The sequence below is a fragment of the Chrysochloris asiatica genome, unplaced genomic scaffold (assembly GCF_000296735.1).
Source record: "Chrysochloris asiatica unplaced genomic scaffold, ChrAsi1.0 scaffold00066, whole genome shotgun sequence".
NCBI classification, from domain to species: Eukaryota; Metazoa; Chordata; class Mammalia; order Afrosoricida; family Chrysochloridae; genus Chrysochloris; species Chrysochloris asiatica.
The window spans coordinates 11,846,094-11,857,011 of NW_006408584.1; the positions used below are offsets into that span (position 1 = coordinate 11,846,094).

Genomic DNA, 10,918 nt, shown 5'->3' on the forward strand with positions numbered 1-10,918 from the left:
GACCCATAGTGACCCTATATAGGGTTTCTGAGGAACAGCTGGTAAGCTTGAACTGCTGACCTTGCAGTTCAAGCTGACTTTGCAGTCCAGCACATTAACCCACAGCTCCACACCAGGAGTCCTTTCTTGTCTTATGTTGTTATTGTTGTTGTTATGTGCCGTAGAGTCAGTTCCGACTCATAGCAACCCTGTACAGGGTTTCCGAGGCTGTAAATCTTTATGGGAGCAGAAAGCCTCATCTTTCTTCCACGGAACAGCTGATAGTTTCGAACTGCTGACCTTGCGGTTCACAGCCTGATTCTTGCCTTGTACCTCTGTCTAAATTTTCCAACATAATATTGAATAGGATATTTACTATTATTGACTTGAATGCTCTGAATAAATCTGTGAGGTCAAGGTGAAGGATTGTGTTGTTTCCTTCTTCTGTGTCTTTGCTGAGTTTCTTTCAAGTTGTTCTATCCTTTATCTAAAGTGGTATATTAAAGTCTTCTAATATTATTGGAGATTTGTATATTTCTTTTCTCAATTCTATTAGAGTTCAATTTATGTATTTTGTGGCTCTTTCATTGAGAGCATAGATATTAATTATGATTATGTCCCCCCACTCATTTTACCCTTTAATCATAAGATAATGTCCTTCTTTGTCTCTCATGCTGGCTTGTACCTTAAAGTCTATTTTATCAGAAATTAATAGAGTTATTCCTACTAATTATTGATTGCTAGTAGTTTGATGTTTTTTCCCATCTTTTGTTTTTTAATGTATATTGTCTTTGTTTGCAAAGTGTGTCTCTTATAGACAGCATATTGAAGAATCCTGTTTTCTTATCTATTCTGATACTCTCTGTCTTTTGACTAGTACATTTAATCTATTGACAGTCTGTGTAATTGTTGATAAATATGAATTGATTGAAGGCATTTTGTTCTGTGTATTTTGATGCTGCTGCTGTTTTCTTTGTTCCACATAATTTTCTTTCCTGAGTTCGTTTCCCATTCTTTGGGTTCCCTTTTTACTCTTCTAGTGAAGTCTTTTGATGTACATAAGTTTTTCATTTTTAGTATGTCCCACTCATCTTTTTTATCTATTTTAGTTTGTGTGGTTTTCAAAAATGTTTTGTAGTCCATGTATTCCCATAATTAGTGCCCTCACTACCCTTCTTGGAGTTTGCTGAGCTTCTTGTATGTTTATTTTTTCGCTTTTCAGGATGTTGGAGAAATTTTCTTCTAGTAGTTCTTCTTCGATTTCCTCTGTGGACTTGTGTGATTTTTCTTGTTTTGGAATACCAATAATTCTTAAGTTATTCCTCTTCATGTTGTCCAACATGAATTTTAGACCTTCCTTCAAATTTTTTATCCTTTTTTATGTTTGTTTTTCTATCTTAGTGGTATTGAGAGACTTGTCTTCCAGCTCACTAATTCTTCCTTCCATCTCATCTATTCTACTCCTCTGCCCTTTCAGAGAGTTTTTCTATTTCTGCCATTTGTTATTGCTTGTTTGGACCTCTTTCTGTAGGTTTTGAATTGTTTTCAATGCTGTATCTATCTTGTTGTATTGTTTTTGTAGCACTTTCCTGACTTCTTCCTTATTTTTCTCAGCTCCATTGTAAAATGTTTTGAAACATTTTATAATTATTTTTCTGAATTCTTAGGCATTTCCAGGGCCTGCCCTCCTTCCAGAATGGAGTCTAGGTCTACTTCTAGGTCATTCGTCTCAGATATTTTGTCTTTTTTCTGGACATGTGCTAATATGGTAATCTGCTTTTTCTTCTTGGACATGTTTAAATGTTTATCTGTGGCCCTAATACTTAAATGACTATGTATTTTGGTACATTTTTATGCTTTCTGATTGCTTCCAGGAAGATGTGATCAGGGTGTGGTCTTCCCTTTTCACTCTTCTTATTGCTTAACTCAGAGTAACTTTCACAGGTGTTGCCTGTTTCCCTGGTATACGGCAGCTGGTATTGGTTCTTGCCTGGGTTTTTGTATTTTATAAGGTGTGATTGCAGCTTGGCTTTTTGGCAGTGGTTGCTGACTCTTGTAGTGTAATATAGGGAGACAAAGAGTCCTCCAAAAGCAGAAAGGAGGCTATGTAACAGCCAAACAACAACATTTGGGTTAAAAACAAAAACAAAATCAGAATCAGAAGCAAAAACAAAAATGGGAGAAAGAGGAAAAATGGAAAGGAAAAATAAAAAATATAAAAATATATGTAATAAAACCAGAAGAAAATAATGCAGCCCCAGTGAAAAAAAGACTAAATACAGCAATCTTTAATCACAAAAAAGGGAGAGTGGGGCAGAGAAGAAAAGGAGGAAGAAGAATGAAAGAAAAAAAAATCTGTAGCCTAATATAACTATGTCTTTAATGTCCTAAATCTCTTTCAGTCCCCTCTGCCCTCCTCTCCCTGCTGTTAGGTGCTTTAGAGTCAATTCCAACCTGTAGCAACCCTGTACAGGGTCTCTGAAGAGCGGCTGGTGAGCCCGAACCACTGACTTTGCAGTTCAAAAGGGTTTGCAGTGTGACATCTCAACCCACAGTGCTATGCCAGGACTCCTCTCAAACCAGTGTAAAAAAAAAGCAGACCAAATAGGACACACATCCGCGTCTCCCATATAGGGTTTCCGAGGAGCGGCTGGTGAGCTTGAACCACCGACCTTGCAGTTCAAAAGGCTTTGCAGTGGTGCCTTAACCCACAGTACTATGCCAGGATGCCTCTCAAACCAGTGAAAAAAAAGCTGACCAAATAGTATGCACATCTGCGTCTCCCGTATAGGGGTTCTGTGGAGCGGTTGGTTAGCTTGAACCACTGACCTTGCAGTTCAAAAGTCTTTGCAGTGACGCCTTAACCCACAGCACTACGCCGGGATGCCTCTCAAACCAGCAAAAATAAGCCAACAAAATAGGAAGCACACCCGCATCTCCCATATAGGTTTTCCGCGGAGCGGCTGGTTAGCTTGAACCACCGACCTTGCAGTTCAAAAGGCAGTTCAAAAGGCAGTTCAAAAGTGGTGCCTTAACCTACACACTATGCCGGGACCCCTCTCAACCCAGTGAAAAAAGGCCAATTAAATCCACGTCTCAGCTTGGGCTGAGTGTGTGAGTTACTGGCAGAGGAAACCGCCAGCGGTGAGGGTGGGTCATGGCCACTTGGCTAAGCCCCTACCTCTATTCACCCGAATATAGGTGGGCAAACTGTCAACGCACCTATTACCTGGCACCAAAGAAAAAATAAAATCGGAACCACACAAAATCGGCAAAGTATACTGTGCACCTTTATTTCCCCCCCAAGGTTGTGTTTCCATGGCATCTCTTCAGCCCCTATTTCATCCCACCACTTGGTCTCACCCAGGATGTGGGCTCAGGCCTCCGAACCTGGCCGGCAGATTCAAAAGTACGCGATTTCCCGCCTCAGCTCCAAATTCCCCAGGTTATAAGCCTTCAAACCTTTAAACTATTCCTATCTCTGTGGGTCCGAGTTTTGTAGCTCTGTCTTGCCTCTTTTTTGCCTGGAATTCTGAGTTATTGCTGACAGCGACCTTCACTACAACTTCATGCTAGCCGCCATCAAGCTCTGCCCTCTTCTAATATCCTTTTGACTATCTTTTCTGTGCTTTACTTTGTCTCTTCCTTTTCTGGAATTCCACTCCATAAGTTAATCTTCTTCATGTTGTCCCAAACCTTTTACTCTCTTTAAATTTTTTTAGTTCTTTTTCCTTATTGTTCTTCTAGTTTTCTATAATTGAGAGATGGATTTTCCAGCTCACTAATTTAGGCTATTATTAAACTCATTCAGTTTACTCTTGTTGAGGTATTTGATTTTTGCCTCATAATTTTGTTTTTCAACAACTTTCTTCATGCAGTCTTGATCTTTTATTATTGTAATTTAAATCTTTATTTAATTTTTTGTAGCTCTTGTTGAGTGTATGTAGAGTAGAACATAAATCAATAAAAACATTTCTATGAGTACAATTCAGAAGCATTAATTATATCTTTCATGCTTTGCAATTTTCTCACATTTTCTGAATGATTCTTCCCTTATTAGTGTTAACTCACTGCAACCTAAAATTTCTATCTAATCATTCAAGTTGCTATTGTCACTGTGATCTCAAATAGATACTTCTTAAAAGAGCACAATGCTCAAAGCCTGCATAATTTACTAATTAAGCTAAACTATTATTAAAATTTTAAAACATTCTGAATGTTTTAAAATTTAAAAAGGTGTGCAATAAGGATGCATTCTTTCACCATACTTACTCAACCTGTATGCTGAGCAAATAATCCAAGAACCTGGGCATATGAAGAAAAACATGGCATCAGGATTGGAGGAAGACTCATTAACAACCTGTGATATGCAGATGATACAACTTTGCTTCCTGAAAGTGAAGAGGACTTAAAACATTTACTGATGAAGATCATAGAGCATAGCCTTTGATATAGATTACATCTAAATGTAGAGAAAACAAAAATTCTTACCACTGGACCAATAAACAGCATTCTTATCAACAGAGAAAAGATTGAAGTTGTCAAGGACTTCATTCTTCTTGGATCAACTATCAACACTCATGGAAGCAGTAGTCAAGAAATCAAATGACATAATGCATTGGGCAAATCTGCCTCACAAGACCTTTTTAAAGTGTTGAAGAGCAAAGATGTCAACTTGAGGACTAAGGTGCGCCTGACCTAAGCTATGGTATTTTCAATAACTCATATATATGCAAAAGTTGGACAGTGAATAAGGAAGACCATAGAAGAATTGATGCTTTTGAGTTATGGTGCTGGAAGAGAATATTGAAAGTGCCATAGGCTGCCAAAAGAAACAATAGATCCATTTTGGAAGAAGTGTAGCCAGCATGCTGCTTGGAGGCCAGGATGGCCAAACTTCTTCTCTCATACTTCGGACATATTGTCAGGAGGGACCAGTCACTAGAAAAGGATATCATGTTTGGTAAGATGGAGGTTCAGAGAAAAAGAGGGAGAACGCCAATGAGAGGGATTGGCCAAGTGACAGCATCGATGGATTCAAGTGTGGCAACAGTAGTGAGGTTGGCCCAGGATCAGGCAGTATTTCATTCTGTTGTGCATAAGGTCACTATGGATCAATACCGACTCAATGGCACCTAACAACAACAACAATTATTAAAATGGAGTCCTGGTGTAGTACTGTAGGATAAACACTGGACTGCTAACCACAAGGTCAGTGGTTTAAATTCACCAACCATTCCTTGGAAACCTTATACAAGGTCATTATGAGTGGGAACTGACTCAAGGGCACTCAACAAGAGAAAAACATAGCTTTTTTTTTCATGTAGTGTCCTTGCTCAGGAATATTTAGTGAATATTTCAAATTTTTATTGAAGAACTCCATCCACTTACCTTTCTACACACACTTAGTTTCTTATTCTCCATTAAATAACTTTGTCATACCAAATATAATATGAGATCTAGTAGTATAGTGGATTATCAATTGGGCTGCTCACCACAGAAGTTTGAATCTACCAGTTGCTCTTGCAGTAGAATGAAGAGACTTCCTACTCCCATGAATATTTACAGCTTTAAAAATCCTATACAGAGTCACTGTGAGTCAGAACTGACTCCATGACATAAAGTTACCACCATCCAATATAATATTATTTCCCGCCACTTTACCAATCTTTGTTTTCTTGATTTCTACTAATATGCTATGCTTTCTTTGTATAAACTAATCTCCAATTTAAATTGTGGTAATCTCATATTTAGGATTCTTGATATAGGGTGCTATGATTTTGGAGTGCTAGACTTGACAATTAAAATGTCAGGTTTTGAATCCTGATCAATTTCCTAGTTGGTGGACTATGGGCAAGTTTCTTACATGCCTTGTGCCTCAGTTTCTTCATTGTGTAATGAGGATAATGTTTATATACTCCTCATATGGTTATTGAGATCTGGATTAAAAGCATGTGTTATAAGAATGCTTAGCAAATTCTAAACACTTAATAAATGAGAAATAATACAGTTTCTGAATAAGGTTAGTTTTTAATGTTTTTTTAACTTGTCTTAAACAAGTTGACTTCCTGAATTTATCTCACTTATGTATTTCCTTGATTTATGTTCCAGGGGCTTTGATATATTGTTTTTATTTGATAATTTGTTACAACAAATTTCTGTGCGAGAAGCAGAGCTTAAAATAGGATGAGGGAAAGAGGAAACGAAAATGAGTTGTAATAGAGTTCACCTGTATTTTCCTTGAAATCAGGTTCTAGTTTTGTTGATAATTGTTAGTTGTTGTTGTTTATTTCTTCTATATATTATTTTTCAAATGCATGGTAGATTTATTGTCATGAACTAAGTAATAATGAGAGATAACTCACTTTTAGCTCTGTATCATCCACATTATATTTTCTAAGTGTCCTGGTGGCACTGTAGGATAAGCACTGGGCTGAAAGATTCATTTGAACCACAATGTAGTGGTTCAAACCCACAAGTCACTCCTCGGAAATCTTATATAGGTTAGCAGTTCAAGTTCACAAGGCACTCTGCAGGAGAAAGATGAGGCTTTCGGCTCACATAAACATTTCCAGCTTTGGAAACCCTATATAGGGTCACTGTGAGTCAGAACTAATTCCATGACACACCACCACCACTACCACCACCATATAACTGGGTATAAACTTTAGTTAAGAAATGTTTTGACAGATGTGTGATTTACTTATTCTAACTCAATATAAGTAAAAAGACTCTTTTCTTATACTATGCTAGGAATGATATGTAAAGGAGCTTTACATTTTGATATTGTGTTTCCAGATGTCTGGGCGTGCTGGAAGACGAGGTCAAGACCTGCTGGGAGATGTGTATTTCTTTGATATTCCACTGCCCAAAATAGAAAAACTCATAAAATCCAATGTTCCTGAGCTGAAAGGACAGTTCCCTGTCAGCATAACTCTGATCCTGAAACTCATGCTGCTAGCCTCCAAGGGAGATGACCCAGAGGATGCCTATGCAAAGGTGCCCTGTTAACACTGTGCGAGGCTCTGTCTTCATCACTGACTTGACTGTAGTAGGGAAGCTATTCTTTTATAAGTCTGTACAACAACACTTCTTTTGTCAGTCCTTTCACACTTTGTAGATATGTACAACTTCTAGTTCACATCTAGTACCAGCAAATTTTAATTTTATGTTGCCTTTCTAGACTGACACATCATCTTCTTTTGCTTCTACTGCCAGTGTCACTGACACTTTGATCATGTTGTTGTTGTGTGCCATGGAGTCGGTTCCGACTCATAACGACCCTGTACAGGGTTTCCAAGGCTGTAAATCATTACAGGAGCAGAAAGCCTTATCTTTCTCCCGTGGAACAGCTGGTAGTTTCGAACTGCTGACCTTGCGGTTCACAGCCTGATTCGTAACCACTACGCTACCAGAGCTCCTTCTTTGATTATATGGATGATATTAATTATTACAAACTCCAGTATGCATTGCAATCAGGATTCTTACTTTTTGAGTAAGACTTCATTATGGGATCTACACCTATAAAGTAACAATGAATGAGTATAAGTCCCTCACTCCACTTACTAAAATTTTACCGGCAGTCATTGTAGTCTTCTGTAGTCTCTGACTAAATGTAGAATGAAAAAGAGAACAAGTTATAGAAAAAAGCATTTGGGTTCCTTCAAAAAGTAACAAAAAGTAAAAAGATGAGTATTATACTCTTCCTTCTCATCCTTCTTTCTGTCCTCCTCCCTCTCTTATTGTTTTCCTACTTTGAGCTAGTCCACTCATTTTATTGTAATTGTAAATTCATCCTAGTTTCCTTAAACTATCAAAATTAAAGGCATTTAGACTTAAGACTGGTGGTGATGAGAATTTTGTCTTTTGTTCTAATTCATTGACATTTTAGCGGGAAGTTGGTAGAAACCTGAACTGCTTCTTCAAAGCTATTTGCACTGAAAACCAAGAAATTATTTTTTTACTCTCATTTAAATCAACTAGCTCCATTATTTTTATAATTGGTCAAGACATGGCTTAATATACCTGATTTGTTTTCCAGAATAATCATAGTACTGTAAGCTCTTAAACTGGATTAGTTTTCATCTTTTCTTTTTCTGGGTCAGTTTTTGATTACTACTGTTGCAGAGAATAGCCAGATAATTGGTCCCGAATTATTTATTTTTTTACAATTCTATTTTATATGCTCTGGTTTTTGTTTTTGTTTTCTTTCAACAAGGATGTGTCATGTAAGATCATGTTAAAATAAATACAATGAAACCTAAATGAATCTTACGTACTGATGATATTTAACTCATCTATATATTATAATGTATATAGAAAATAACTGTATTACCACTTATAATTCTGCATTATCACTTATGAATATATTTCCTAATTCTTAACTTTCGACAACTGAAATTACTCTCCTCTAAAGGTGCTGTCTGTGCTAAAGCATTCACTGCTGTCCTTCAAGCAACCCAGAGCCATGGACATGTTAAAACTTTACTTCCTGTTTTCACTGCAGTTCCTGGTGAAAGAGGTATGGTTTTGCTTCCTTTTTTTTAGGAAATAATATTCTTTCTGTCTAGTTGTAGGCTTTAAGAGTATATATCAAAATTTAATATAACTAATGTGGTACAGTAGTAGAATTACTGCCTTCCAATACAGTAGACCCCATTTTGAGTGAAGACTTATAAGTGGCTAATGGAAAATCATATTTCATAATGAATGCTTTGTATCTACATCTTTCAGTTCAGTTCAAGCTAAATGAAAATTACAATAAGCATCTAACACCATTCCAAGGGAACGTGTGTCTTCCAACAGTAAAGTCCCATATTGATAGGAGATGCCTGACTGGACAGCATAATTACAAAGGCACTAACACTGTCCTCTGCTATTTCCACCCTCACCCCAAGTGCTAGGTATGATTATTCACATGCTATACTAGATAGAGAGGATCCCCTGGACCTCCCTTAATGGATGTAGAATGCAGGTGGCAGCCTGTTTTTTTTTCTACCCACCCTTGTTATTGTTAAGAGTGGTTGAGTTTATTCTGATCTACAACAACCCTGTATAGGCTTTCTGAGGCTGGGAATCTTTGAAGGAACAGGTCTCATCTGTCTCCTGCAGAGCAGCTGGTGGGCTTGACTGCTGACTTGGTACTTTCAAGACTACTACTTATCCAGTTAGTCAAACAATAAATAAATTAATAGTTGAATAATTAAGGAAAGAATAACTCTCAATCTCAGCATTTAATTTTGTAGAATTTGCTATCCAGACTTTTGGAAATTGTACTCATGGCTTGCACAACATTGTGAACCTTTTACTCTTATTAAATATGTGTGATATCAATGTATCATGTGCAATGTATATAATATCCCTATTGGATAAGTAATATAGTGATTAAGTTTTATATATATTTACAATGAAATCTTCTATATAAATATAACAATATAGAGTGATTTATAAAGCATATATAAGTCACTAGAACTTGTCTGCTAATTTCTCACACTGTGGTGGCTTGCATGTTGCTGTGATGTTGGAAGTTATTCCACAAGTATTTTAAATATCAGCATGGTCACCCTTAAGGAGCTCTGGTAGCAAAGTGGTTACAAATTGGGCTGCAAACCACAAGGTCAGCAGTTTGAAACTACCAGCTGCTCCACGGGAAAAAGATGAGGCTTTCTGCTCCTGTAAAGATTTACAGCCTTGGAAACCCTGTGCAGGGTCGCTATGAGTCGGAACCGACTCCACGGCACATAACAACAACAATGGTCACTCTTAGTGGACAAGTTTTAGTGGAGCTTCCAGATAAAACAAGACAAGGAAGAAGGAATGCTTCTAAATGTTTATCCATTGAAAAGATGAATGGCAGAGGAATATTGTTAAATATAGTGTTAGAAGTTGAAAACCTTATAAATAGCAGCAGAACATTGTCAGATAAAGTGCCAGAAGATGAGCCCTTTAGATAGGAAGACACTACAAATACAACAGGGAAAGATCTGTCTCCTCACAATAGACTTGACCATAATGACATAAATAGAGCAAATCTTTCAAGACATTCACTTGCTGATGGGGCAAAACTCAAAATTAAGAGAAACAGCTGCAAACATCCATTAATAATCAGAACATAGAATATATGAAGTATGAATCTAGGAAAACTAGAAATTGTAAAAAATGAAATGGAAGGAATAAAGGTCAAAATCCTAGGCATTGATGAGCTGAATTGCACTGGTATTGGTCATTTTGAATCAATTGTATGGTTTACTATGTTGGAAATGGCAACTGGAAAAGGAATAACATTGCATTCATTCTCAAAAAGAACATTTCAAAGTCTATCTTAAAGCACAATACTGTCTATGATAGGATAATATCCATATATCTACAAAGAAGATCAGTTAATAATACTGATCTTTATTATTCAAATTTATGCACCAACTACTAAAGCCAGTGTTGATAAAATTGAGGGATTCTGTCAACTTCTTCAGTTTCAAATTTGTCAGACATGTAATTGAGATATATTGATAATTACTGGTGACTAGAATGCGAAGGTCGGAAACAAAGAATGGCCAGTTGTTGGAAAATATGGGATTGGTGATAGAAATGATGCTGGGAATAATATGATGTAATTTTTAAGACCAATGAATTATTTATCACAAATAACTTTTTAACATAACTACTACATATTTTTATACATGAACCTCACCAGATGGAATACACAGGAATCAAATTGACTACATCTGTGGGAAGAGACAGAGAAAAAGCTCAATATCACCAGTCAAAACCAGGTCAGGGAAAGATTGGAACAGATCACCAATTGTTCATATGCAAGTTAAAGCTGAAGCTAAAAAAAATTAAAACACGTCCACAAAAGCCAAAATGATCTTAAGTATATTTAGAGATGATCTCAAGAACAAATTTGACCAAAGGCAAGAAGAGTTCTGGGATGACATCAAGA

The 10,918-nt window shown here is 36.8% G+C and overlaps 1 protein-coding gene across 1 annotated transcript in view; it reads left to right on the forward strand.

The window, feature by feature from the left end:
• DDX60 (DEAD (Asp-Glu-Ala-Asp) box polypeptide 60) overlaps positions 1-10,918 on the forward strand; it is a 204,479-nt gene that overhangs the window by 176,222 nt on the left and 17,339 nt on the right. Inside the window, exons 27-28 of the mRNA XM_006864550.1 lie at positions 6,778-6,978; positions 8,396-8,500. Of these exons, the coding sequence (XP_006864612.1) occupies positions 6,778-6,978; positions 8,396-8,500 (306 nt within the window). The remainder of the gene's footprint in view (positions 1-6,777; positions 6,979-8,395; positions 8,501-10,918) is intronic.